The 27720-nt window shown below is 50.5% G+C and overlaps 2 protein-coding genes across 3 annotated transcripts; both read left to right on the top strand.

The window, feature by feature from the left end:
* Nucleotides 1-469: 469 nt before the first annotated feature.
* TMED2 (transmembrane p24 trafficking protein 2) lies at nucleotides 470-11765 on the top strand. 2 transcript variants are annotated; one of them, XM_030887466.2, is made up of 5 exons: nucleotides 470-668; nucleotides 2433-2625; nucleotides 3130-3150; nucleotides 6715-6822; nucleotides 10256-11765. In XM_030887466.2, exons 1-5 carry the CDS (start codon nucleotides 489-491, stop codon nucleotides 10378-10380), a joined length of 627 nt encoding a protein of 208 aa, XP_030743326.1. In that variant the 5' UTR covers nucleotides 470-488; the 3' UTR covers nucleotides 10381-11765. The 2 variants fall into 2 exon arrangements, with proteins under 2 accessions (XP_030743326.1, XP_004709671.1); XM_004709614.2 differs by lacking the exon at nucleotides 3130-3150 and having other exon boundaries at nucleotides 474-668.
* Nucleotides 11766-13066: 1301 nt separating this feature from the next.
* On the top strand, nucleotides 13067-27704 carry DDX55 (DEAD-box helicase 55). The gene is made up of 13 exons (XM_045296724.1): nucleotides 13067-13174; nucleotides 15770-15820; nucleotides 15945-16031; nucleotides 16594-16685; nucleotides 16765-16827; nucleotides 18054-18203; nucleotides 20429-20618; nucleotides 22511-22593; nucleotides 23420-23551; nucleotides 24497-24589; nucleotides 24965-25079; nucleotides 26318-26486; nucleotides 27352-27704. The coding sequence occupies exons 1-13, from the start codon at nucleotides 13067-13069 to the stop codon at nucleotides 27702-27704; spliced, it is 1686 nt and encodes a 561-aa protein (XP_045152659.1).
* Nucleotides 27705-27720: the final 16 nt, after the last annotated feature.

Genomic DNA, 27720 nt, shown 5'->3' on the forward strand with positions numbered 1-27720 from the left:
CCTTCCCCTGAGTGAAGGAGGATTTTTTTTTTTTTGTATAAGGGGTGAATGAAGTACAGAAGCCTTAAACCCTTTGCCTCAGCCCCTACTTTTCATTCTTTCCACCCCTAAGGCCGCCTTCGAATCTTTTCGCCACCTCCGTGGACCTTCTGAAGAGGACTTTGTCTCGAAAGCGGAATGCTTCTCCGTGCAACGCCTTCCGGGGTGCGCCACGTGATAGTTAGGCGAGCCGGGCAATCATGTTTGGCCCTCCGGGGCTGCCGTCGAGGCGCGCTCGCGCGGAGGCGCCGTGTCCCTCGGCGGCCGCCGTGCGTCCGTTACGTGGCAGCTCGCGGCGCCCGCCAATCCGAGGGCCCCGCATCAGCCTCCTCGGGTGGTGCAGCCGGAAGGGGCGGAGCTGAGGCGGCAGCGGCTGGAGCGGCAGCGGTGGCGGCGGCGGCGGCTCCGGAGGCCGCACTCCCGATTGTGGCCTCGGCCCCAGCGCCACCATGGTGACCCTCGCTGAGCTGCTGGTGCTCCTGGCCGCGCTCCTGGCCACGGCGTCTGGCTACTTCGTTAGCATCGACGCGCATGCCGAGGAGTGCTTCTTCGAGCGGGTCACCTCGGGCACCAAGATGGGCCTCATCTTCGAAGTGGCCGAGGGCGGCTTTCTGGACATCGACGTGGAGGTGCGGGCGCGCTGCCCACGGCCGAGGCGGGATCGCGCGGCTCTCGTGGGCGGCTGGCGGCACCCTTGCTCCGCGCGGGGCCTGCGCGGCGATCGGGACCCCGGAGGCCGCCGTCCGGGTCCGGGGAGGGCCCCTCGCCCGGGTCCTCCCAGAGGCCCTCTCCAGGAGGCCTGCCTGGGTTTGGGCCTGCGGGAGCCCACCAAGAGTCTCAGTGTGGGGTCGTTGCTCCTCGGCGTGAGCCTCCCAGCCTGAATGGCGGCTTCCTACGGGCGCCCCGCGTGTCAGCTGGGGGCCCAGACTGCGCCTCTCGCCCACGGGGACGGCGTGGCCGGCCCCGCCCCGGGCCCACAACGGCTAGCTTTGGTATGACAGGTCCACGTGCGGACGTGGCGTGGAAACTTTTCAAAAAAGCAATCCGAAAGCTGTTGGGGACTGCCAGTCAGATGCTCGCGCTGCCTGTTCCCTCTTTTCTTAAGCAGTGTGAGCCAACGTTCTACAGTTCTTATGCCAGCCCTTTCCCCCCGGGCACCTCGTTGTAGCCCGGTCTGAGTGGCACAACATGCCATGGCATTTGCGACTGATGGTTGCCCTGGCTGAGAAACCCGCAGGCCCGAAGGTGTCTTTGAGAGTATGAGTTGCCCATCTAATCATGGTAGGAAACCAGGTCGAAGACTTCCTTCACCTGTTAGTTAAGGATTTCTTCCCGATTTAGGGAATATTTGAACAACGTCCATGATGTTTTATGTCCCAAAATCCTGGATCCCGGGAGGAGAGACGATTAGAATTAGCTGAGACCCTAGAGATCAGGGATTCAAGCCTTCCAGGGGTATAGGTGACAGGAACTGTTATAAAAGGAAATGATGTGGATGAGAACTTGGGGTCTCAGAGGGTAGTCTATGCCTCGCAGAAACCCAGATTACTTTGCTGTCAGTACATTGGAAAACTTTGTAACAAGAAAACAAATTGCTGGTTGTTAAACAGAAGTTCATTTTGTTACAGCATCCTGTTACATGCTTGTATGTTTGTGGTAGGAGGCTACTTGGCAGGTGCCCTGGTGGCAATAGTGGGCTACACACTGCGCTGCTCACCACAAAGTCAGCGGTTTGAACCCACCAGCTGCTCTACAGAAGGAAAATGCGGCTGTCCGCTTCCTAAAGGTTTAAAGTCTTGGAAGCGCAAAAGGGATTCTACCCTGTGTTGTAGGTTTGCTATGAGTTGGAACAGACACCAGCATTGAATCTGTATTGATGAGATGCCACTTGGAGATGGTCATGTGTAAGGCATGGCTTCAGTTTCTGAGGGATTTCTCATTGAACTTAGAAGAATAAATGCAGTCAGGGGATGATGGAATAAATGTAGTTGGAGCTGAAAGGTGCATTACAGAGCCATCCAACCCACCCTTGCTTCCTTGTGGGAGATGTGCATTCCGTGGAAGTTAACTGTCGCCGTCACTTCACTGAGGTGGAAAACCCAAACCCACTACTGTGAGTTGATTCCGACTCCTAGTGACCCGATAAAACAATCCCGAGGCAGTAAGTCTTTACATGAGAAAACACATTTACCTTTCTTCCTCAGTGGCTGGTGGTTTTTAACTGCCGACCTTTTGGTAGGCAGTCTAGTGCTTACTGGCAGTGCCATCAGAGGTGAAGTACAGTGAAAATCACATTTTCTCAGTGGCTTTCCCGTTGCCAGTGGACCAGACTTAGGATGTATACGTTTTTACCTTTTTCTGTGGCATCTTACCCATTTCTCTTCTGCCTCTAGATCACAGGGCCTGATAATAAAGGGATCTACAAAGGTGACCGAGAGTCCAGTGGGAAATACACATTTGCTGCTCACATGGATGGAACATACAAGTTTTGTTTTAGCAATAGGATGTCCACCATGACTCCAAAGATAGTGATGTTCACCATTGACATTGGGGAGGCCCCGAAAGGACAAGACATGGAAACAGAAGGTGAGATGAACATTCAGAAGGCTGAGCCCACACCCCATATCCTACAACCACGGGTCAATTCTACACTCTTTCAAAATCCTCCTGAATGGAATATGATGTATTGATGTCTTACTACAGGTTCATTCACTGTCCTTAAAACAAAAAAATGTACATTTTTTATGTACATAGTATTTGTTCAGATCTCATCATTAAGAACAGTGAAAATATTTTCTATATTGATGTTTTTTTTTCTTTCTGTCCTCGTGCCCTTCTGGCAGCTTTTATGCGTTATTTGTGTTCTTGTCAACATGTAGGTTACACACACATGTATGATCCTGTTGGGTATATTTGTTACTCTTGTTAAAGAGGAAGCTTCTAGAAGTTCATGGCAAAAAGAAATTGTAAGATAATGGAGCTTTCCCATTAATTTCTGGAAGCCCCCTTACATGTCTTTATTTACTCATTCATAGGCATGACTCGTTTTGCCAAACTTTTTGTTGATATTTCATTTGTCTTACGCTTTAGGTGGTGGAGATACCTGGGATGGTATGTGGACAGCTGTTGGACAGCGTTTGCCTTTTTGCATATGTTTGTTGGCTGTTGTCTAATTTCTGCTTTCTTTTTCTAACCTCAGTTTGTTAGCATGAGAATGTTTTTTCTCTTTAAAAAAAACCCCTACAATTAATCAGAATGGTTGTTTTTGGTGCTTTTTAATTTGACTGGTAATAGAGATGAGTTGGGTAATTTGACATGAATAGCACCGGGAATGCTAAAAACCAGAACCAAGCTGTAACGCTGCATTGGATTCCCAAGACTGAATCTTCACAGGAACAGATGGCCGGTTTATCTCTTCCAAGAAGCTGCTGTTGGATTTGAACCACCAACTGTATGGTTAGCAGTTCAGTGGCTAACCCCCCAGGTCCAAAATGAATGCTGAAGGGTGGAAGGGCTCAGCTGTAACTGGCCAAGTAATGTCTTAACCTATTTTGAAGTTTTGCTGTGCTGTTATAAAAAGTTTTCGAACTTGAAGTACAGTTTTGGGAGCCATGTATAAAAACTCCTACCGTATGCTGCATTAGAGTGGTTTTTATTGGTCAGCTGACAAGCAGGGAACCTGGAGTTGAACCCACCAGCAGCCTGCACATGTTTGTAGCTTTCCACTTAACTGTATTGCCAGGAATTTTGGAGGCTAGGATTTGTTCAGCACATAGTTTTAGCATGGTCACGTTTGTTCTAGATACTAAGCAGCTAGGAGAGTAGTAACATCCAGTGGCAGTTACTGTCCAGTTAGTCCAACTGCTAGTGTGACCCGCTGTGTGTTAGAGTAGAACCAGGCTCCATGGGGTTTTCATGGGCTGGGTGTTCGGAAGTCAGACACAGGGCCTTTCTTCCAGGTGACCCTGGATACACTCGAGCTTCTAACCTCTGGTTAGCAGTGCGCTCGGGAGCCCTTTGTACTGCCCAGGGACTCCACTGACTGCAGAGATGGTGAACATGTGCATCGTGTTTTGTAATCTATAAACCTTACCAGACTCATGTTGTTCACTAATTCCTGAGCTCACCTTTTATTTTCAAGGCCTTTTGCAATGTAGGGTTTGCTGGTTCTCAAGAAAGGTGAGGTGTGGGGTACCCGCCCCCACAATTGAATGGGTCTAAGGGGTGGTTGGCATGTGAATGCTCACCTCCGGGATGGCCATGATATCAGCAGCCGGATCCGCGCAGAGAGAGTGAATGTATTTCCATTCAAGGCTTATGTACACTCAGGGGCGTGCAACCCCCCCTAATTACATCGTAACAGGAAGGGGTTGTACAATAGGCATATATGCAACAGGAGGGGGACATGCTGGGGGTGTCCATGCAATAGGAAGGGGAGGCAGTAGGGGAATACATGTTCAAGATGGGCAGACTCTAGGTTCAAGATGGCAACCTAGCCTTGGTCCTCCCTGAGTTGGCTTGACCTTGTCTTTGGGCTCAGGGGATCAATCCACTATCCTTATCAGAAGGGAGTGTAGAACTTCCCCTGTGAGCTTCCAAGACTGAAATTCTTTATAGGAGTTAAAAGCCCATCTTTCCCCCACAGAGCGGCTGGTAGTTTGGAACTGCTGGCCTTTCAGTTAGCAGCCCAGCACATAACCACTACGCCACCAGCGTTCCTTTTCTCTGCAATAGCCACCAAAAAGCAATAGATATAGGAACTGATTGTTGGGTGATCTCAAATTTGGGGCCCCTCAAAAATGTTGGACCATACTAGATAATAATTGCATCCCCTCAAATATGGTAAAATTGCACATAGATAGTTCTGTTGAGAGCATTTCTGGTGTAAGTAAATGAGCGGTAGTCAGTCAGTTAAAATGGCCCTCTTGCCAGACTCCTTATATAGTACATTATAATTCTGGACCCTAGCCTGTGGTTATAACCTAAGGTGACCAGATTTCAACATTGGTAAAGCGGGACACCATTTATAAAACTCATATCCTGGCGAAATAGCCACATGGCACACGAAAACCGTATACCCTAGCTTGTCGTGCATTCTTTCAAAAAATCGGGACTTTTTAAAAACACTGTGGGACGCAGGAAAAATTGTTAAAAATCGGGACGTCTGGTCACCTTATTATAACCCCGTTTGGGAAGTTGTTTCTACTGTACTAATGGATAGGATTCGGGTGAGATTAGGACCTGACTTTAGAAGTTGGTGTGAACCCAAGTCTCGGCCTTTGCAGATAACCTTTAAGCAGTGAACTCCCAAGTGTATGGTCATTACCAAGTGTTAGCAAGCAGCACCTCAGGTTTGGCATATGATATGGGGGCACAACCTGGGGAGTAACCTTTCTGTTTCCCATAGTTAGGCATTTTGAAGGGCTTTGTGTTTGTTTGTGTTGTGGAAATTGACTGTCTAGTTTGAATTATGTTGGCTGATAAATGTGACTGTCCTTTCACACAGTATCTGTGCTGACTTTTGCCTGTGAATGTGGTTCAATGGAAGCTGTCAGACAAGCCTTCTTCTACAGCAGTGGTTCTCATCTGTGGGTGATGTCCCTCACCTCTCCACCCCAGGCGACAGGGAGCAGGCTTATGCAAGTGGGGTTAGCCACTTGCATCTAGTGGGGTTAGCCAGGGATTCGGCCAACCTGACTGGCTTAGTTTATCATTTTCCTGCAGTCCTGCCTAGAGGTGCCAGGTCTTTGATATTGGTGGAACACCTTGCATTCTGACTTTGCCGGCAGCATAGCTGGTTGAAAGCCCATGCGGCTGAGAGCATGTCTGTGGCCTCCCAGTGCCTGCTCTTCCTCTGCCACCGTGGTGCTCTTGCGCTTTGCCTGGGGTAGAACAGAGCGCTGGTGTGGCTTTCCACAAGACTGCCTCCACGCTAAACCCCACAGCGATTGAAGGTCTGCTGGGGCTGCTTGTACGTTAACACTAGTTACAGGGTTCTGAAGGATTCATTTTTGTTTTGTTTGATGTTTATGGAATTTTGTTTCATTTTTAAATGATAGAATTTGTGCTGCTCCTCATACTCCCACCCTGTTCTTTTTTTTCGGGGGTGGGGGGTGGGATATGATTTTATTTACTTATTTTTTAATCATTTTATTGGGAGCTCTTCCAGATAACATAACATTTCATAGTTCAGTCACCTCAGCAGTGTTGTATGATTGCTACTACAGTCAGTTTCAAAACATTTTCTTTCTTGAACGCCTAGATATCAGCTCCCCTTTATCCCCACCTTCCCTGTTTTTACCTCTCTCTGGTTAGCAATCAAAATAGCAGGTACTTCATTATAAGACACTTCTTAGGGCAAATTATCCTCCTGTAGTTAATGAGTATTGTTTAGTATTTACAGCGACTTCACAGAGCTCATGGAGAAATTCTGTTCTATTTTAATCCCAAGTTTCCATGTATGTTTGGATGTCCCCTGGTGTATTTTCTACGGGGAAAGACGTTTCTCTACTGGGCAGAGACTTTTAATGAGGCTTTGAGAGTTAAACTGCCATCGTGTGAGTGGTTCAAATGATGTTGGGCCTATTTCTAAAACCAGCTTTGTATGCCTTCTCTGAGGTATTTTCCATAAAAAGACTGCCAAGTAAATGCTCATCTGTTGTGAAACTCCTCTAGCTCACCAGAACAAGCTAGAAGAAATGATCAACGAGCTCGCAGTGGCGATGACAGCTGTGAAGCACGAGCAGGAGTACATGGAGGTTCGAGAGAGAATCCACAGAGCAAGTGAGTAAAAGCTGGACCTTTGCAGCTAGGTGGGGGCGGGGTGAGTGGGTGGGCAGGGCACCAGAGGGCGAGGGGCCCTGGTACCCCAGGGCTTGCTTATGTTGTTCCTTTTTGGGAAGTACTCGAACCTATCTTACTGAAGCCTTCACTTAGAGAAGCCCCTAGGCAGGGTGGCCGGTTGGGCAGCCGCTCTTGGCGGGGGCTGCACAGTGGTGGATGAAGCGTGTGTCTAGGTGGCACAGGTGAAGCGTGTTGAACTGGGCAATGAGGGTCCTCGTGTCTTCCCACATGAAGGGAAAGAGGAATCTGAGCAGGGTGGGCACAGGAGAGCGCCTAAGCCGCGACATTTGTTGTGCACACGTCTGTAGAGCTTAGTACTAGACCAGTTTGGCTTGTTGAGTTTTTCGTTTTTTAAAAGCAATTTTATTGCCTTAAAATTTCAGTATCATACAACTCACTAGTTCAGTCGTGTTAAGAGGAGTTGTATACATCACCACAATCAATTTTAGAATCTACTAGACCAGTTTATTGTGAAATTCATTCTAAACAGTTAACAAAATGGCATTCAGAGTCCTAACAAGCTTTTCCGAGTCTTAAAAAGGGGAGGTCATCGTGAAGAAGGGGGGCACCGCTTGTCTGCAGCTGAAGGGAAGCGCTTCGCACAGAGCGGCTGTGGCTTTGGCATCCATCTTGGCAGCCTTGTTTCGAAACCTAGGTGCTGATGTTAATTCTCTTGTAAGCAGAGCCCTAGCTTGCTTCTCTGAGTCGGAAGGTATAGGCTGATTAGATAGAAAATCCCCAAAAACCTCGTGATCACCGTGGGGGTCTCATCTGGAATTTGGGGATATGGAATGTCATTTTCTAGGGAAACAAGGGTGATTGGCATCCCGGGTGATTGGCATCCTGTGTGAGTCCACATTCGCTTGTGTTCCCCAGACCCAGTGTTCCGTATTTTGCATTGATAATTCGGAGATGACACATTGTCGATTGGCCGTCGTCCTTGGAGCAAGGCCCATCTCCAGGTGCACAGTGCTTCTGCTCAGGAGTTGGGCTGGGGACAAGCGCGGCTCAAAGACATAAGGAGGTGTCTTAGGTCTCCAGGTGCGCTTTTGGTCTTCTGCCCAGCGACATCTAGTCTTGTCACTGACAAGGAGCCTCTAGGTCCTAGGGCATAGGCTTCTCTTCTCCTTGGTTGAAGACTCAGTAAGGAGACCGGTAAAGAAAGAGCCCACCCTGCTTTGGGGAGCTGGGGTAGGGCCTGGATAGGTCAGGGCTGTGTCTGTACCCCTGTGCTGCCTTCCTGTTGCTTCCTTCCACCTTCTCTCCTTTCTTGGCAGACACCCATTTGATTACCTTGTTCCCAGGTGGTGGTGGCTGGTCCCTTGGTGGGTGAGGACACTGAACCAGACCTGAGGCTCAGTCAGGCCTCTCACTTGTGGGTAGCTTTAACTAGTTCAGACTTGGCAACAGAGCAGTGAGTGGGAAGTGCCAGTCTTCCAGTGTGCTGATGGCCTTCAGTTTGCCCAGGATCTTCCTGTACTTGTTCGTGTCATGAACAGTGCTCTTAGCACTCACGTAAAAAGTATTTTAGGTGGAGAGGAAATGTTTTGAGCATGATGAGGGCAATGAATGTACAAATGTGCTTTACACAATTGATGTATGTATGGATTGTGATAAGAGTTGTATGAGCCCCTAGTAAAATGATTAAAAAAATAAAATAAGTTGAAACAAACAAAAAAGTATTTGCAATTTATAGATGTAAGACTCCCTCACACTTAGTTTAATTTGGAAGAAGCAAATGGTTCCCTCAGTGTTGCTTGGTTGTGTACATCTTCTTTCTCCAGCACAGGCTTCCGAGAGGAACATGATGAGATTTTGTAGCTGCAGGTTGTAGTCCTGTGTTGATTCCACATCCAGCGAGCCTGTGAGTGGCCTGAGGATGGTAACAGTCACACTCACTGTCTAGGTGGCTCCCTTCTTTTGGTGCGATCTATTTAAAGGTTTTTTAAATGTTTTTCAGTTTTTAATAAAAAAGAAAAGTTTTCTTTTCACATTCACAAATAAGAGACTGCGTGTTTCCTAGTTGTAATCATTCCTAAGTTTGAAAAAAGAGTTAACATACACTCAGTAAGAAAATTTGAAAAATCCCCTATCTCCCAAAAATGAGGAAGTAAAAATCACTGTTAGTCGACCATCTAAAATAATCCGTTAATATTTTTCTCTCCCCATCCCTAAGCTGTTTTTTTAATTGCTTGAAATAAGGAATTTTTGCATTAGTGAGTAATGATAGCAATTAAATATCATATCCTGTTTTTCTCAGTGACTTTTAAGAAAAACATTTTTCCATGTCTCTACAGCATCTTTTAATAGTTGCTTAATATTTTGGTGTATTTATTTAGCTTTTCTCCTTAGATACATAACAATTTAAAAGAGTAGTGATTTGTCATTGTGCTGCAAGCTGGCTCCTCAGTCTTCAGCACGAGTGAATTTGGTGGTGTGGGATTGTATGCGACTTGAGTCAGTCTTGCACATGTGTCAGTTCTTACTCTTGGAGGGAAAACCACAGCTTTTGGAAAACTTGTTAAGTTATCCCTTTAGAAACATGCTAATTGCTTTTGCTTTGGGATCATAGTCTCTGTGGAGAGGAATATTCTAGGTAATACCTTTTCTTACGATATGCATATATATCATATAGCTACTTATTCAGCTGTTCATATGGTTACTTTTGCTAATTGTAGTTTTTAATAATGGCCATTGGCAGACTATTAATAAAAGACCTACTAGTTCAAAAAGTAAAAGCCGTAGAATTTGATCAGAAATTTGTACAGAACGTGACAGTAAATACAAGGCTGTTTACAAATCAGATCCTTAGCTTGAGAGTGGGACCTGGGTGACTGTAGTCACAAGTTCGTCTTGAAGTTGATACTCCGGTAGGAACTGAGGAACCTCTCCTCTTCAGAGCAGATGCTGAGAGCATAGTAGGTACAGTCAATATTGGTAACCAGCTGCTTAAGGAAAAAGTGACGTGGGCCCATTCCACAGTGCTTTTTGGGTAGCCCTGTGACTTCGAAATAAACCCCCTTTTAAGTCGCTTTTCTGATTCAGCAGAAAGGAAAGGATTATTACAGATTACTTCAGTGGTGAAGGAGGAAGAAGGTTGAATTGTTTTTCAACCCTAAGCTGTAGCCTTGGGAACTTTTCCTCTCTGTTCTCTGTATTTAAGCCCAGTGTGCATGACCTTGTAAGGTCGATTTTAAACCCAGAATGCTGTATTTTGAGTTGCTTGGGATCAAAAGACAAGACCAACATTTAAAGTAGTATGAATCAGGTGGAGAAGAATTCCTCTCACACCATAACGACTAGGGGATAATTTGTAATAGCTGTTTGCATTTTTCTGGTTGTTAAATTCTGTTTGTTTATTTGTCCTCCACAGTCAACGACAACACAAACAGCAGAGTGGTCCTGTGGTCCTTCTTTGAAGCTCTCGTTCTAGTTGCCATGACATTGGGACAGATCTACTACCTGAAGAGATTTTTTGAAGTCCGGAGGGTTGTTTAAAAAGAGCCTTTTTCCCCCTGATGATCCTAAACTCCTAACTCACCGTTGACCAAAAGCCCTGGTCACAGTAATGTTGTTAGTCTCTCTGTTTCCCTTCTCTGCACTGTCCATTTCACAGCTCATGTTTTTCGTGACTCATAGATAGTAGCGGGGTGGGGGGATCACCTTTTTAGGAAGTTGGCGTCGTTTCTTACTTGAATTCTGCCTCCATTATCCAAGCCCTTGCAGAACTCATGCACTGGAAGTGAAATGTAGGTGTGGTGTCCTCCTTAGGTCTCCTTTTCTTTTGTCGAGGACATCTGCACCAAGCCTGAGAATTGACTGCACCGCCATCTGCGCCTCAGGACAGTTAGGATGGCTTTTGTTGAGCTCTTAGAAGAAACAACAGGCTGAGTCCCCACACTTGCCTTCCAGCTGAATGGCTGAGCTCCCTGAGTTAGGAGTCTGTCACCATGATTGGGCACTTTTAGATATATTCTGTACCTTATTTTTGCTTTAAAATAAGATTAGTCCAAACACACATTTCTCCATCCCTAAACCCCTCTCCCCCTAAAATTTTTACCTTGAACCTTAGGCCTCAATCACCTCTACTTAAACTGATGGACAAGCAGCTAGTAACCACATTTTGGTTCCTACCAAACTTCGTGAGAAGTCTTTGTCCAAGCTCATCTCTGATGCGAGTTGAGGTGAAAGGTAGCTTTTTTGGTTTTCCTTGTACTGGCTTGTCCACATTCTCCGTTCTTGGCACCTAGAAATTGTAGGCTCACATAATTGGAAAGATCTGGATTTCTAATGCCAAAGGGTTACAGCCTCTTGGATTTCATTGCGATGATATACAGCCACTATTTTATTTTGGTCAGCGGCATTTTGGGCCACTGTTTAATTAGGGTACTGAACATTAGTGTCAGTTCTTGGGTTTCTGGTTTTATTTCTCCTGGGTCTTTCATTTTGGCACATGTGAATTTTGTTTGATATAAAATGAAATGTGTTTCTCTTGGTCTCTGATGATGGGTTTAAAATTACAGGAGCATCTGGTTGTGGTGTGGGGGTGATCCAGGATTATGTTGTGACTGATGTATATTAGTTACTTGTACATTTTTTTTTTTGGATCTTTACAAGGGGGAAAACTACAAGTAACGAGTTTTATATAATTAATTTAAATTTGTTACAGGTTTTCATGTTCAAGATAAACAATTTTTTCAACCTTGGGTGAAATACTTGCAACAGTTCATTGATAAGGTGACTGTCCACCTCAAGACAACTGTTGCATGCCAATTTTTTTTTTTGTGAAAACACTTCAAATTTGAATTAACATGTAAATTTACAATTGGTTGTGTATCTAATATACCCCAGGTTCAGTAAATAAACAATTATTTTTAAAAACAGCTGCAGGTTCTGTGTTTTATGTGTTAATGATTGATTTAATTGTGTTACTTGCGCTCTGTTGATATTTGAGATGAGACATGCCCTTGCTTTTGGGGATAATTGTGCCCATTACAGATGTCTGTAGCTTTTGACATCTGTGACCTTGAGGGTAGTGAGCAGATGAACCTTTTTAGATTTGCCTGTGTGCCTTCTTGGATTGTGCAATGCAGTCCTTAAGTACTGTTTTCCTTTGGAAAAAGAAGTGTTTACTCCATATCCTGGGTTATGAATGCGAGAATTTCTTGATTTTCCTGCAAGGCCCCGAGGTGGAGTAGGAACCAGAGACTAGAGCCTTCCCTTTTGAAACTTATCCCCCTCCTAACTCAAACCCGCTAGTAATGGAAGGAATTACAGAATACTCAGTGCTGTGATACGTGGGCGCACAGTGCCAAGTGCTTTTAGTTCATATCTCCACAAAGCCCTTAAGCTCCAAATCCGCTTCCTGGTGTGAGAGGAAAGGGCTTGGAGAGGACCCGAGATCAGCCCCCTTGACCAAACTTGATGATCCCTTGTTCGAGGAACTTATGCTTCAGGGTTTGAGCCGTCACTTTGCTTTGGGATTACTGTACCCTGTTGCCATGAGTCCTTATCCGTCCATGCAGAAAATAGTTGAGTAGCTAGTGCTTCCAACTGTTCATTCCAGTTCCACCCCTGCTGAGAGTGTACCTTCAGAGCGCCCAGTGATGTCGATGTAGGTTCTAGTTCAGTCTGGGTGGAAAGGGGAGTGAGGCTTTCTAGTCATGTAAGGATTTGCAGTCTTGGAGCTGGGATGCTGTGAGTTGGAATTTACTCATTGGTATTTGGTTCAGTCCGGTGGAAAGGCAAAGCGGGGCGTGACAAACCATTGTCGCAAGCTAGTGATGGCCGCTCTTGTTTAGGACTCGACCCCAACGTCCTCCGAATTAAGCGGACGTTTATTATGTACTAGGCATTGGACGTTTACCAGCCGAACCCCTTTGCAAATCTGTAAGGTGGGGTAGGGGTATCCACTAATGTCCATTCCAGCCGGCCCGCGAAGCCCTCCCGCCGAGAGTCCTGCTCGGTCTGGAAAGGCGCTGGAGGCAAAGTGGCACGTTGGTCCTCGCCATTCGCGGTCTCCTGTGTCACCAGCTTCCGGACACTTGCAAGGCTTTTTGGGCGCCTACCGGCCCTCCGGAACGTTGCCGCTCCGGCACGATTTCCGGGCGGCCCAGCTGGCTACCGGAAGCGGAAGTGCCTTTGTGGAGACTTCCGGAAAGCGGCGGCGGCGGCGGGTCGCACCATGGAGCACGTGACGGAGGGGTCCTGGGAGTCGCTGCCGGTGCCTCTGCACCCGCGGGTGCTGGGTGCGTTGCGGGAGCTGGGCTTCCCTTGCATGACGCCGGTGCAGGTACCCGCCTGGAGCGCCTCCCCAGTGGGTGGGGGCAAAGGAGACTCTGGACGGGGCAAGCTGCGCTTCTTGGGACCCAGACTGGGTGATGGGACTAGACGTTGTCTAGCACGGGCCTTTTCCCGCGGCCTCCGGCTTCCAGGTCATAAAAAACGGCTTGGTGCTCGGGGAGGCAGACGGGGGCACTGGCCTAGATCCTGCCCCAACCCCTTGGAGGCTGGAGACCTCCCTGTGCTTCGCTTCGTGTTACTCCCTGTCTGGTGGGGTTGATATTAGTAAAAGTGCCTGCAGTCACTCTGACAGCGGAGCCCTGGTGACGCGGTGGGTGAAGCATCGATGGGCGGGCAGTTGGACTCACCAGGAGTTCTGCAGGAGGAAGATGTGACAGTTGGCATCTGTAAAGATGACAGCTGTGGGAATCCCGTGAGGCAGTTCTCTGTCCTGCAGGGCCACTATGGGTTGGCATCTCCGGGATGGCAGTGGGTGGTGGTTTCTATGATTGGGTGGGCCAGGTGACATGGCCTGGCTCGGTTTCTTCATTTACCCACTTGCTGTATATTAAGGTCAGGCTGTGTATCTGTAAGTCCATTTCTAGATGCTGAGGATTTTTTTAGCGACTATGATATGTGGCTCATGGACACGGACTTCACATTCTAGTGCAAGAGAGAGAAAACTCTCTCGAACTAGAGAAGTTTAGCTGGGGGCCAGGTGTTGTGAAGGAAGGAACTGTAACACTTAGTGACAAGAGGGTGCAAGCTAGCAGGGAAGGTGGGGTGTGACAGGGAGGTGTCAATGAGTTGTGGTCTACAGGAAACGGTGTGATTGGGCACAGATTGTTCTCTGGAGTTCTTCCAAACAACGCAGGTAGAGGAGAAGTGGATGGAGCCATGGGCTGGAGCAGCGGTTCTCAAGCTGTGGATTGCGACCCCTTTGGGGGTCGAACGACCCTTTCACAGGGGTCGCCCGATTCATCACAGCAGCAAAATGACAGTGATGAAGTAGCAACAAAAATAATTTCATGGTTGGGGGTCACCACCACATGAGGACCTGTATGAAAGAGCCGAGGCATTAGGAAGGTTGAGAACCACTGGGCTTAGGGTAGACAAGTGTTGACTTGGGTGGAGGGGAAGGCAACATCTAGTAGGGAAGTTAGGAAAAAATGTTGGAGGCAGGAGAAGACAAGGGAAGGTTTTGCAAGGGTTCAAGACAACAGAGGAAAATCCTGTTCTATGCACAGTCCTCCAGTGACAGTGATATGTGAGCGAGGTCCTGAAAAACACACAGGTGTGGAACGGAGAGTGGGTGTGACGGGATATTTGTACCTGTGTGTTTGCCTTTGTTGCAAATACTTCCGGGAATGGTGGAGCAAGGTGGGGACAAGTGTTGAGAATCCCCTAGCCCTAAGTAAACACCTTGAGGGAATCAGCTACTGTTGCCTGAGGGATCAGGACCATAGTCCCTGGGGACACCAAGGTCAGTGGACTTAACTGAGTTCACAAAGATGACTTTGTTTTTCAACACACTTGCATAAATAGTGTTGGGGCTCCTAAAAGCATCTGAGCAGCCATCTGTCAACTTGACTGTTGGTCCCTCCCCATCTGAAGGAAAGAATGATGAAAATTAAAAAAACATACAAACATGGAAACAATTAGCCTGGGGCCTAATGGACTGCACAAAACACCAGTCTCCACCACCCTAAGAAGAGAACTGAATGGTGCCCAGCTGGCACTACCAGCTGCTCTGAAAAGGACCACTTGGAAGGTCCTGGATAGGGTGGGAGAAAAATGTGGAACAAAACCAGAAAAACACAAAAGGGTTCAGGCTTGCTGGTGAGACTGGTTGGCCCCCTTAAGACTGTGGCCCTGAGTCACCCTTTAGGTCTAGAACCGAGCTAACCTTAGGATAGAATAATCAACCATTCAAGATCGAAAGTGGCTTGCCACTTTACTCCAGGACAGAGTTCAGGGGCTAGGAAAGGAGGAGGAGTGGAAATGGGAGACACAGGGCAAATGTGGGATGGACAAGGGATGGTTCACTGAGGGGACTGCAGTGAACGAGTGAAAACACGGTGCGTGTGAGTTGTTGGATGTAAGATAGACGTCGTTCCTGCTCTGTGGACTTCACCTCATCCACGGTAAGCCTACTTAAAGGATCGACAGCTTTGGAAGGCCTCTGGGGCGGCGCTCATCCGTCCCTTTCGGCTTGGTGTACGGTGGAAGGGACTTGAAGACCGGGGGCTTGTTGGCTTGGTTTTACCCACACTCCAGGTTTTGACAACTTAAAAGACTTCCATTGCCAGATGTCCCCTGGGGTCACAAAAGCCACCCTGAGTAAATTCCTGGAACTTTTGACCTCACTTGTGGGTTGATGAGGAGTCCTGGAGGTAGAGTCAGCTACTCACTAGGTCAACGGTTCAAACCCACCAGCTGCTCCGGGGGAGAAAGATGAGGGCGTCTTCTCCCATAAGGATCCACAGTGTGGAAACTCTAGGGGGCAGTTCTGTTCTGTCCTCTGGGCGTCGACTCGATGGCAGTGGGTTTGGGTTTTGTCGGCTCATGACCGCCTCTCACTGGCTGCTTTACATTCTTCCTCCAGTCTGCGACCATCCCTCTGTTCATGAAAAACAAAGACGTCGCCGCAGAAGCAGTGAGTGCCTCGTGGAGATGGGGCCCCGTCCTCCTGTGTGGTCCCTTCCCCTCACTCCCCCGCCCCTCTAAGTCCCAAAGGACCTTTGTGGAAAATCAGACCCAAACTCTGTCTCCCTCTGCAGGTCACAGGTAGTGGCAAGACCCTCGCCTTTGTCATTCCTATCCTGGAAATTCTCCTGAGAAGGGAAGAGAAGTTAAAGAAAAGCCAGGTGAGTGGACCGGCGGGTTCATTGTCACTCCATCTGCACTGCACTTGGAGTGAAGCAAGGACGCGGTCACAAAGGAGGGCAGGGACACAGTGCCAGTGATTTGCAGTCGTCGTGGGTCCTGTAAAGTCCCTGCACACCTCACACTACCCACTTGTTGTTCTGACCCAAAGCAACCCCACATACAACGCACTTAGGAAAGTAGCACTCCGAGTGGGGACCCTTCTGAGCTGTGAAATCGCCGACAGGAAGCACAGCTGAGTGGAGCCCAGGCCCCCTGTGTACAGTCTGAGAGCTCCAACCAGAAGGCAGAGCAGGGCCCTGTGCCCCCTCTGTGGGGGGTGGAGCCCCTCACATTTCTCACTGCTCTGGGCAACGCCAAGAGGGGTAGTTTGGGGTCATACAGTGCAGTGGTGGGCATGCCTGCAGTAGGGTGCCTAGGACCCGTGAGGGCTGGCCCTGGGGATGATGTGCTGTGGCCACCGTGCCTCTGGCAGCCTTGGATGGAGGGCAGGAGAGGGGCACAGGCTCAGCTTGAGCATCTGCCCTTTCCTTCGCTGGGCAGGTTGGTGCCATCATCATCACACCCACGCGGGAGCTGGCAATTCAGATCAATGAGGTCCTGGCGCACTTCACGAAGCCCTTCCCACAGTTTAGGTGAGTTGCGGGCTGGCTTCTCGTGAACCACGGCATCGGCAGGTGCCGGGCTTTCTCCGACCCATTGGTCTTGTTTCAGCCAGATCCTCTGGATTGGAGGCAGGAACCCCGGAGAAGATGTGCAGCGGTTCAAGGCCCAAGGGTACGTGTGGTGGCTGCTGCTGCTTGTTTGTGTCTGGCGCTGAGCTGAACTCGAGTCGATGCTGCCGCATAGTGGCCTTGCAGGACAGAGCAGAGCTCCACCGGGGTTTCCAAGGCCCACTGACTTTCTCCCGTAGGATGGGTTTGAACCGATCACCTTATGGTTAGCAGCTGCGCTCTTTAACTACTGTGCTACCAGGGCTCCTTGCTCTTGGCCATGAACCCAAGAGGAAATAAATGAGCATCGAGGCCCGACTCTAAGATCCCTTTCAGTAACTCCCCAAAAAGTAAACAAAAAACAGAAACTAGTTGCCACTGGGTCTGTACCAACATGGCAACCCCCATGTGCTAGCACGGACCCTGCTCATAGGGATTTCTGGCTGTGGCCTGGCGGAGGCAGGGGCCAAGCTTTTATTCTCAGGTGCCTTTGGGTAGATGGATCTGCCAACCTTTTGGTTAGTTTCAGAGTACTTAATTGCTTGCTCAAAAGCCAAATCAAACTCAGTGCCATCAAGTTGGTGCTGACTCATAATGACCTTGTGGGACAGGGTCGAACTGCCCCTTTGAGTTTTTGAGGCCATAACTCTGAACAGGAGTAGAAAGTCCCTTCTTTCTCCCATAAGGCGGCTGGTGGTTTTGAACTACTGACCTTGAGGTTAGCAGCCCAGTTTGTAGGGCCCACAGACCCAGGGAGCCAGCAACCCAAGAATACAGTGGTTCTCAACCTTCCTAAAGCTGAGACCCTTTCATACAGTTCCTCATGTGGTGACCCCACCAACCATAAAATTATTTTCGTTGCTCCTTCATAACTAATTTTGCTACTGTTATGAATTGGGCAACCCCTGTGAAAGGGTCTTTCGATCTCCAAAGGGGTCGTGGCCCACAGGTTGAGAACTGCTGCAATAAAACCTTCCCACAGGCCAACCTTCGGTCTTGCTGTGCCGGCTCTGACTCTTAAGAGCCTCAGCCAACTCCTCCCGGCAGAGGAGAAAGGTGTTTGGGGTGACACCTGCTCTCCTCTAGCTGGCTGTGTGAGCCCTGAAGTCCTCAGAATGCCCCAGCCTTGCCCTTGTCACGTGAGAGCAGTCCTGGGGAACTAGAAAATGGACGCCGCAAAGCCGGGAGTTAGAGAAACATTGGGTGAGGGCACGCAGCCTAGGTTGGTGAGTATTGTGAATGTTCTCAAGGCCCAGAGAACCATGCATGACTTGGCCTTTCTGCCCACAGCGGGAACATCATTGTGGCCACGCCAGGCCGCCTGGAGGACATGTTCCGGAGAAGGGCCGAGGGCTTGGATTTGGCCAGCTGTGTGAAATCCCTCGACGTCCTGGTGCTGGATGAGGCGGACCGACTTCTGGACATGGGGTTTGAGGCCAGGTACTTGGTTTCCATCGGCCCTTGCTGCCTCCGGGACACTGCATCCCTCTAACATTCCACGGCAGCACCCGTCTCCTAGTCTCCAGCAAGTAACACAGGCAGAGATCCCAAAGGACAAGCTCTATAGGGAGTTTCAAAACGTTCGTGGGCGAATACCATTGTCTTAACTCCGTTTGCCCAAATGTCTCACGCCCCTTATATGCATGGCCCCGGCTCCCTTCTGCAGAAGCACTGTTGTTGTGGGTTTTCTCACTTAGTGGGTTCCTTTGTGGGTCATATTTCACTCCATTGTTGGTGAAAACAAAGGAAAACCAGGCTCCTCTTCCACAGGCTGCACACATCCCGTCAGTGCCTGTGTCCTTGCCCCATTGTGCCCGCAGCATCCTGGTGTCCGACCCGGCAGTCTCACTCGCGTGAGCTCCCTCTGCTGTCCATGCATTCCTGCGCCCGCCCCCCCTCCTGCTGCCCCATGCTGTAGGGTAACCACAGTGTCTCTTAGAAGGGCACAGTTCTTGTGTCAAAGTGGCCTCGGCAGCTATGTTCGAAACGCTTACCCAGATAGTTGTCTCAGCGACTCCTCCCGCCTCACGGGACCCAGCGAGGCCTGGGCTCTTGGGGAATTTCAACTTCTACAGGCAGTTTTAAAAAGCTGTCATTTGTCTGAACTCTCTACGTGCAAGAATATTAATTACACTTCCAAGTAATCCTGTTAGCCTGTATTTTTCTAAAACACATGCAGGCATGCCGTTTGCCCTGTTGAGACACCTGCCTCCCGTTACGCACCACCGCCTGCCTGCGACCCCGTGCTGGTGTGCACAGAGCCACGGGTGCTCACGGGGCTGCGATCGGAAAGACCTGCTGTTGACTCAGCTGGGGCCCTCGATGGGTGGGCACTAGATTGTTTCCTGTCTTCTCTCTCTGAGCCGTGCTTATTTGTAGAATGACCGTCTCCAGAGCAGGACGTGTGCTTTGGTCCTTGGGAGGTGGCTGGGTGGCCCTGCAGTGGCTGTCTGTCTCCCCTCTTTCTGGCTTAGGGTACATTCTGTTATTGGGATCTGCCACTGCAATTGGTGGGTGGATCTCTCCTTTTCTGAATCCCCGAGATTCTCAAAATACATTTTCCCCTGGTTCCTTAAAATAATTTTAAAAAAATGATGGTTCTCATTGAGAAATAATCCATACTTGTGATAAGAGTTGTATGAGCCCCTAATCAAACGATTGAAAAAGAGAGAGAAATAATCCATACATCACAGTGGCCTTAGTCTCAGCAAAGTTTTTTAATCTCTCCGTTTAACCGTGCTCCGTCACATCAGAGTCAGAACAGCTGCAAAAGCCCGAGCCGAGCCAAGCCTGACTGGGGTGATGGGTCCCAATGGGGGGGACAGCAGAGCAGGACTGCCCTACTGCCGTCCGCAGCTGGAAATCCTTCCAGAAGCCAGTTGCTGCCTCCTCCTCCTCCTCCTTCTCCTCCTCCCACCTCCTCAGAGTGGCGGGTGGGTTTGAACCACCTGCCCTTTGGTCAGTAGCTGAGTGCATTAACCCCTGTGCTGTCGTGCAGGAAGTATAATTAACACAATCATGTAGATCTCAGAAAAACATACAAGACAGAAACAAGAAACCTATGGCCCGTAGTTGCCCTTCCCACTAAAGACTGGAACTGTTTGGCGGCTTCCTTTCCAGTTTTTTTAGGGCCTGTTTAAGCATCGGGAAGGAAAACTGGTGACCACTGGTAGAATTCCCATCTTCTGTGTGGGAGACCCTCACCCAAACTGTCAGGGGACGATGGGGGCTTGCTGTGATACTGAGAAGGTTTCATCAGCTTTGAGGCCAGTGTTTCTCAAAGAGGGCCACACTGTCCCCTGGGGACGGGTGCTGGAATGACCTGGGGGCAGTAAATGCAGATACCTACACCTTATTCATTTGGGTGTGGTGTGCTGAGTAAATTTTTTTCTTTTCTGAAAAGGGGGCAGTAGGCCAAGTAACTTTGCCAGTCCCCCGTTCTGGACTGATTCAAACTAGGAACAGAGGTCTGTCAATCGACTTGTGGAAGTCTGCTCTTAAACCCTCTGATTCCCAGTTGCTTTATACCAGCCCAGGGGAGCAGCAGCATTTGACTCGGTTGTGCCCCTGGTCGCCTTGGTGAGGAGTCAGCTAGCAGCCAGTGGCACCCCGTGCCTTCCGTCGATGGCGCTGTTAGTAGGGTTAAGTCAGCCTCCTCTCTGTAGTATAAACACCATCCTGGAGCTCCTGCCGAAGCAGAGGAGGACGGGCCTCTTCTCGGCCACACAGACGCAAGAGGTGGAAAGCCTGGTGCGCGCAGGCCTGAGGAACCCCGTCCGCATCTCCGTGAAGGAGAAGGGGGTGGCAGCCAGCAGCACCCAGAAAACCCCCTCCCGCCTGGACAACTACTACATGGTGAGCACCCAGGCTCCCCACCCACCGTTCAGGGATTCGGGACAGACCGTGAGTGCTGTGGGCTTGGTGATTCTGAACTACTTCCTGGTGGCATGCTTCAGTGCTTCTGGGACAGTGCCCCGGGCACATGGCATGGGTGCTCTCACTTGTGCATGCGTGAGGACCTGCTGTGGGCATGTAGAGGACCTGCTGTGGGCGTGTAGATGCCCTCTGGCTGTCTTGGCACACAGGCACCGGGCGCGCTGGCCGCCAGGCCTGGGCAAGCACTGCAGTTTCAGGCCCAGTCGGCCCCGTGCATCCCGAGTGGCCAAGAAGGTCCTAGGCAAAGGTGACCCAGACTCAGAGGATGACTGGGGAGGAGACCACGCCAGGTAAGACAGGCCTGGTTTGTCAGCCCCGGCCCTGTTTTGCAATCTGCATCTGGGAAAGGCTGAGGTGGTACCAGTAAGGCCTGTTGTTTTATGTTGTCCAGTCCGCCCCATTCGTAGAGACCCTCTGGGACAGAGTCAGACCGCCGCACAGTGTTTTCTAAAAGCAGACAGGAGGGCTTTGCTCCCACCTGAGCCACCAGGAACCCCCTAGGTGTCGCTGTGCAGTGCTTCCACACCAGGCAGTGGGAGGACTCCTGGAACTCGTGGTTTCAGTGGTGCAGCCACTGCTCTCTCATAATTCCCCTGCCCATCTGCCACTGGACTGGCCCGGGGCCCGGGGCCGGACAGGGACAGGCAGGAGTACCCCAGCTCATCTCACCGCCTGACAAGGCCCAGCCGCAGGGCTGGCAGCGCGGATGGACCTTTGCTTGTGGCCCTGGGGGCTCCTCGGTGCCTGTGCTACAGAGGTCGGTGGTCCGAAAACCAGGTGTCCCTGTGCACAGTGAGGTCGATGGCCTCACATGAACTTTCAGTGGCGGCAGGAGGTGGTGACGTCTGTTTTGAGCTGGGACGAGCTTATTAGTATTTGATTAGAGTTCGCCCTTAGCCCTGGAGATGACGGGTCTCCCACACTTCGGTCATGTCTCCTGCGCTCCTCTGGAGAAGAACGTCATACTTGGGAAGTGAGGGTCAGTGGAAATGAGGAAGACCGTCGAGATGAGTTGACCAGTGGCTACGAAAGTGGGCGCAAGCGAAGCAGGCTGGAGAGGCTGGCCCAGGCCTGGGAGTGCTTATTCCGTGGCATGTAAAGTCGCTCGACAGCTTCTAGCAGCAGCAGCAGCAGCAGCAGCAATAAGCCCTGCTTGAGGAAGGATTAGCTATTGCATTGTTGAAAGCTGGATCTGAAAGTGGTCATCGGGGTTGCTGTCAGCATAGAGCTGATCGTCAATAGTGCCTTCATCTTTTTTTTTTTTTAATACTTTCATTGGGGCTCTTACATCTCTTACCACAATCCATACATTCCTCCAGTGTGTCAAGCACATTTGCACATATGCCGCTATCATTTTCAAAGCATTCTCTTCCCACTTGAGCCCCTGATATCAGTGCCCATTTCTTTCTTCTCCCTCCCCCGCCCGCCCTCCCTCACGAACCCTTGATAAGTTATATTTTTTCCATATCTTACATTGTCCTCTGTCACCCCTTGCTCACTTTTATTTGTCCCCCTGGGAGGGTGTTCTAAGTTGATCCTTGTGGTCAATTCACCTCTTCTCTCCCCCTGCCCTCCCCCAATCCTCCTGGTATCTCTACTATTCTCCTTGTTGGCCCTAAGGGGTTTATCTATCCTGGATTCTCTGTGTTGTGGGCTCTTATCTGTAGCAGTGTCCATGTTCTGGTCTGTTCCGATTTGTAAGGTAGAATTGGGGCCATGATAGTGGGGGGAGGAATCATTAAAGAGCTGGAGGAAAGTTGTGTTTCATGGGTGCTATCCTGCACCCTGACTGTATTGCCTTCATCTTGTAGGTGTGTAAGGCAGACGAGAAATTTAACCAGCTGGTGCATTTTCTTCGGAATCATAAGCAAGAAAAACACCTGGTCTTCTTCAGGTAAGCCCTTTGGACCTGGGGGGATGGTGGGACCTGGGGAGGGGTCCACTTGAGGCCTTGTTGTTTGAATTCTCCCCAGAATGTGTCTGTCAGGAATGCTTTGGGCTGCAAATAACATGGCTTTCAGCCTCGGCAGCTCCACCCCATCGAGTTACTGTCCAGTCTGCCTCAGTTCACACAGGCGCCCCCGTGTGTCAGAGTGGGAACTGCATCCAGACGGTTTTCAGTGACTAAGGAGTTTCCAGAGGTGGGGTTGCCAGGCAGGCCTTTCTCGGAGGCACCTCCCGTCTCTTTGCTTTGCGGCCAAGTGAGAGGTTCATTGTGCTAAACACCTGGTGCAGAAGGCTGGGGACGACAGTGAACGCGCAAACCCATTACCAGGGTCTCCCTGCAGATTAAGCATCTGGTGAACCCCGTGTCTGTGGACCAGAGATGGGAAGGCCTTGCTCCATACAGAGCACAGGGCAGGGTGGCTCCCTCTGATCACAGTTGGGTCAAATCGGGTCTTGACCCAGTGTGTATTTTCTCCAGGCTTTAATGTTCTCTGCTTTATTAATGAAAAACAAAACAAAAACGTGCCAGAGCTAGGCAGCCACCCGCCAGGGGCTGAGCTGGTCTCAGCAGCACTTCCAGACGAAGACAGACTCAGAAGAGAGGCCTGTCTTCTGAGGGCGATCCCCTTCTCAAAATCAGCCAGCTGAACCCTTGTGGGTGGCAGCAGTCCCTTTGGGCGTGGGGTCCCCAGAGTGGGGGGCCAAGGTGACAGCATTGCCTGCTCTTGGGCCTGCCCTCCGGTGGCCGTGATCGCAGCCCTGCCCTCCTGCAGCACCTGCGCCTGCGTGGAGTACTACGGGAGGGCGCTGGAGGCCCTGGTGAGGAACGTGGGGATCCTGTGCATTCATGGGAAGATGAAGTACAAGCGCAACAAGATCTTCATGCAGTTCCGTTCGCTGCCAAGGTGGGTCGAGGGGGGACCGCGGCATGCTTGCCCTGCCTGCCCCACATCCCTCCGGTGTCTGACAAGCATGCCACATCTCCCGAGTGGGGCCCGAGCCTCCACTCCTTCCTGCTCCCTGTCCCTGGGCTGCAGTGCACAGCTGAGGTGATGTAAGGACAGAAATCTGACCTGTTGTTGCCACGCCAGGAGCCCCAGGCTTCGCCCAGTGGGGGCTTGGAGGACGTGGGTGACCGGCATGAATGGCAGGAAGCAAGCATTGCATCCGCTTAGTGGGGAGGGCCATTTTCTGTAGGTTGCCCAGCCCCATTGTAGTGAGCTTCTGGTCTCTTAGCAACCAGAATGCCTTTCTGTTTGTGCCCATAACTAATCACTTCCTGTTTGCCGTCCTCACTGACCACGGACTGCATTCAAACACTCGGTGAAAAGTGAGTCCTCCCCGCCAGAATCACACTCACGGCTGTTAATCCTGCTCACAGCACCCCGAGGGCCGAGCTGAACTGTCCTGTACGATTCCAGGGGTCACCTCTACAGCAGGCAGCCTTGTCTTGCTCCCTCAGAGCTGCTGGTTGGCTTGAACCACTGACTTGTGTTTGCAGCCGAGCGCTTTAACCCTGGTTCTGCCAGGTCCCGCTGCTCAAGCGGGGGAAGAAACATTTCACCAATGCTTATTCTCCATTATGGTTTTGTATATCCTAATTGGAAGATGCTAATTAAAAAATAATCCTTTCTCCTTCCTTCCGTGCGGTTTTCCGAGTGTTTGTTTTGTGGGTGGAGTCAGTGCTTAAACAACCTTCCAGGTCGCTGGGCAGGTGGGCAAACACCTGGAGGCGCACAGTGCCCGATACATCCTTGGTCTGAGCAGTCCGGTGTGGCGGAGATGGGTACAGATGGTGGGATGGATGCAGCCTCGACCTCCTGCTCAGAATGGTGGTTTCTGCTTTCCAGTGGGATTTTGGTGTGCACCGACGTGATGGCCCGGGGAATCGACATCCCCGAGGTCCACTGGGTTTTGCAGTACGACCCTCCCAGCAGTGCCAGGTAAGGCACTCGCGCCAGCCGGCCCTCCACACCCAGAGGCTAGCTAGAGCGACAGACACCTGGTGGGCAGGGATTTTGTTTCCCCTTCGGGTTTTTCCTAACGTGGGTGAGGTGAAAGTTTACAGAGCAGATGAGTGTCCCATTCAGCAATGAAGACATTTAATGGGTGACACTGGCTGCTGCCTTCGCAAGACAGCCTCGTTCTTCCCGCCGCCCCAGGGCTCCTGCTCCCATTTGTCCTGTTCCCCTGCCCCTTCTCCTTTGCATCGGACCCCTGCTGTGCCTCAGGAGGGGCCGAGTCGAGGATGGAACTGCAGGGGGTGTCTGGGGCCGGTGCCCACCCAGCCCTCATCTCCCACGACCTTCTGCCCACAGCGCCTTCGTGCACCGCTGTGGCCGCACGGCCCGCATTGGCCATGGCGGCAGCGCCCTCGTCTTCCTGCTCCCCATGGAAGAGTCCTACGTCAGCTTCCTGGCCATTAACCAGAAGGTGAGCAGGGGCTGTGGAGTGCCCAGGGGCCGGGTCGCTGAGGAAGCTCTGCCACAAAGCCAGGGAAGGGGTGGCTGCTCACCGGGCAGGCTGGTGATGTCAGCGCCATGTCTCGCCAGGTCTGAGGTTCTTGCTGAAGGAGCCCTACCTGGGTGGTGGCCACTGCTTGGCCTGGCTGAGGGGTAGGGCTTAGGCCCAGGGACCCCACCTACCATATTCACCTACCAGACATGTGAGATGTGATTTTAAGATGTCCTTTTAAAAAATAAAACCAAAACACTTTTGTTGTACTCCCAATTCAAAGGATTACTTAGAGCAGCAGCTTTCAGCATTAGTGAAACTCTGCCTGGAATAATAGAGCTCGCTCAAGAGCAGTCGTAATGGCAGTGAAGGCCGGGGTGTGTGCTCACCAGGTCTGCCCCGGGCATTTCAGAGGAGCCCGGCAGTTTTATATTTTTGGGTGGTTGAAGGTCTTAAAATGACTGGATTGCACCTTGATGAGCTGGATTTATTTATTTTATATTGAAAAGGTTTATAGTTAGCATTAGCCAGCTGGGCTCACTTTAGATGATTCCAACTTTGTTGGCAACATCTAAAGCGTCACAGTCGGGAGCCAAACATGTCTTCTCACCGTCAGGCCTGATCAGGGTGTTGACCTTGGCTACGTCAATGTCATAGAGCTTTTTCACAGCCGGCTTGATCTGGTGCTTGTTGGCTTTGACATCCACAATGAACACAAGTGGGTTGTTCTCTTCGATCTTCTTCACGGCAGACTCTGGTCAAGGGGAACTTGATGATGGCATAGTGGTCCAGCTTGTTCCTCCTGGGGGGGGGCGCTCTTCCGGGGGTATCTGGGCTGCCTTCTCAGTCTCAGGGTCTTGGGCCCCCAGAAGGCGGGTGACGTGCGGATCTTCTTTTTTGTTGTAGCTGTGGACACCTTTCAGCATGGCCTTCGTGGCTTTTAAAGCCTTTGCTTTGGCTTCCATTTTGGGAGGGGCAGGAGCTTCCTTCTTAGCCTTCGGCGCCATCTTCGTGAAAAGCCGTGAGCTGAATTTAGCACCACCTCCTCCACCTTGCGGGCATCGGTGTGTGTCAGAACAGTTGGGCTGTCTCTGAGCTCTGGGGCTCACACTTGGATTTGGAAGGGTCAGGGTTTTTGCCTCTGGTTTTCTGAGTAAGGGAGCCTTGGGTAGGCAGTGAGTCTGGCCTGGAGCTTGAGTTGTGGACTGTGTATGCAGTGCCCCCTGCAGGAAATGAGGCTTCAAGGCCACACGGTGGACGTCCTCCCCAAGCTGCAGGCGCTGGCCCTGGCTGACCGAGCCGTGTTTGAGAAGGGGATGAAAGCCTTCGTGTCCCATGTCCAGGCGTACGTGAAGCATGAGTGTAACCTCATCTTCAGGCTGAAAGGTGAGCTGGCTCTCCTTCAGTGGGATTCCCGCTCCTGTGGCTGCCTTGCTGACTCAGTCACCCAGTGGGATAGACTGGTTGTCGTGTTACCGAGACTCCACATCTCTCCAGGAGCAGACAGCCCTCGGAGTGGCTAGTGGGCTGAAACCCCCGATTTGGGTAGCAGCTCGATGCTTGACCTAATGCACCATCCCACACCACTACCAGCGAGTCGACTCCTTTCACAGTGACCCGATCTACGCAGGGCGTCTAAGACTGTCAGTCTGTACGGGAGCAGGCAGCTCCTCTTCCTCTTCCCACAGAACTGCTGGTGGCCTTAGAGCCGTTAGCAGCCCAGTGCCCAGCCCACCGCTCCCTCAACTCGCTCACAAAACTGCCATCCAGGGACCCTAGGGGACAGAAACCGTAACTCTTTATGGGAATGGAAAGCCTCATCCTTCTCCCAGCTTTGAACTGCTGTCCTTGAAGCTAGCGCCTCCAGGGCTTGTGTCAGTAAACGAAATCTCCGCTCCTGTATGTGGTATTGTAGGCTTTTATGTTTTAACGATCCCGTAGAAAATGTTAGGCTTCAGTTTTGTTACACAAATTTCACTTCAGTTTAAAATGGCTAGGCATGCTTCAGAATTTGTTGTTCAAAACACTTCAAAGACATTTTTTCTAGCAGACTACACACACTGGTCACATCCATTGTAATGGAAATAAACCCACAATAGCTTTTGGTTAGGAAAACTGAGGAATCGTCCATTGTTGCTTGCCTTGTACGAGGGGGCTTCCAGAAGTATGTGGAGACCCTGTTACCTGTTGACACAGTTTTCTGCAGGCCCCTACTGTGGATGTGCTGACTTGGCTGTTTCTGGTTTCATAGATCTTGATTTTGCTCGTCTGGCGCGAGGCTTTGCCCTGCTGAAGATGCCCAAGATGCCAGAGCTGAGGGGGAAGCAGTTCCCCGAGTTCGTGCCCGTGGACATTGACACAGACACCATCCCCTTTAAAGACAAAAGCCGAGAAAAGCAGAGGCAGAAGCTGCTGGAGCAGAAGAGCAGAGAGCGAGTGGAGAACGGAGGGAGGAGAAAGTTCGTGAAGAACAAGGCTTGGTCCAAGCAGAAGGCCAAGAAGGAGAAGAAGAAGAAAACGAGCGAGAAAAGGCAAAGGCAGGAGGTACACGGCCTTTCATTCTGGTCACTGGAAGGATTACTGATGGGAGAGAATCTTTTGTAGGAAATGGGGTGGGGGC

This window comes from Echinops telfairi, unplaced genomic scaffold, assembly GCF_000313985.2.
Source record: "Echinops telfairi isolate 266 unplaced genomic scaffold, ASM31398v2 ScPeMD7_7412;HRSCAF=8450, whole genome shotgun sequence".
In the NCBI taxonomy this organism is placed as follows: domain Eukaryota; kingdom Metazoa; phylum Chordata; class Mammalia; order Afrosoricida; family Tenrecidae; genus Echinops; species Echinops telfairi.

Excerpts from the sequence above, each read along its gene's own strand:
- TMED2 (XM_030887466.2), top strand. The coding sequence starts at position 489 with ATGGTGACCCTCGCTGAGCTGCTGGTGCTCCTGGCCGCGCTCCTGGCC. Across the intron at positions 669-2,432 it reads TTCTGGACATCGACGTGGAG|ATCACAGGGCCTGATAATAA; the intron begins GTGCGGGCGCGC and ends TTCTGCCTCTAG. Across the intron at positions 3,151-6,714 it reads TGGTGGAGATACCTGGGATG|CTCACCAGAACAAGCTAGAA; the intron begins GTATGTGGACAG and ends AAACTCCTCTAG.
- DDX55 (XM_045296724.1), top strand. The coding sequence starts at position 13,067 with ATGGAGCACGTGACGGAGGGGTCCTGGGAGTCGCTGCCGGTGCCTCTG. Across the intron at positions 13,175-15,769 it reads CTTGCATGACGCCGGTGCAG|TCTGCGACCATCCCTCTGTT; the intron begins GTACCCGCCTGG and ends TTCTTCCTCCAG. Across the intron at positions 24,590-24,964 it reads GACCCTCCCAGCAGTGCCAG|CGCCTTCGTGCACCGCTGTG; the intron begins GTAAGGCACTCG and ends TTCTGCCCACAG.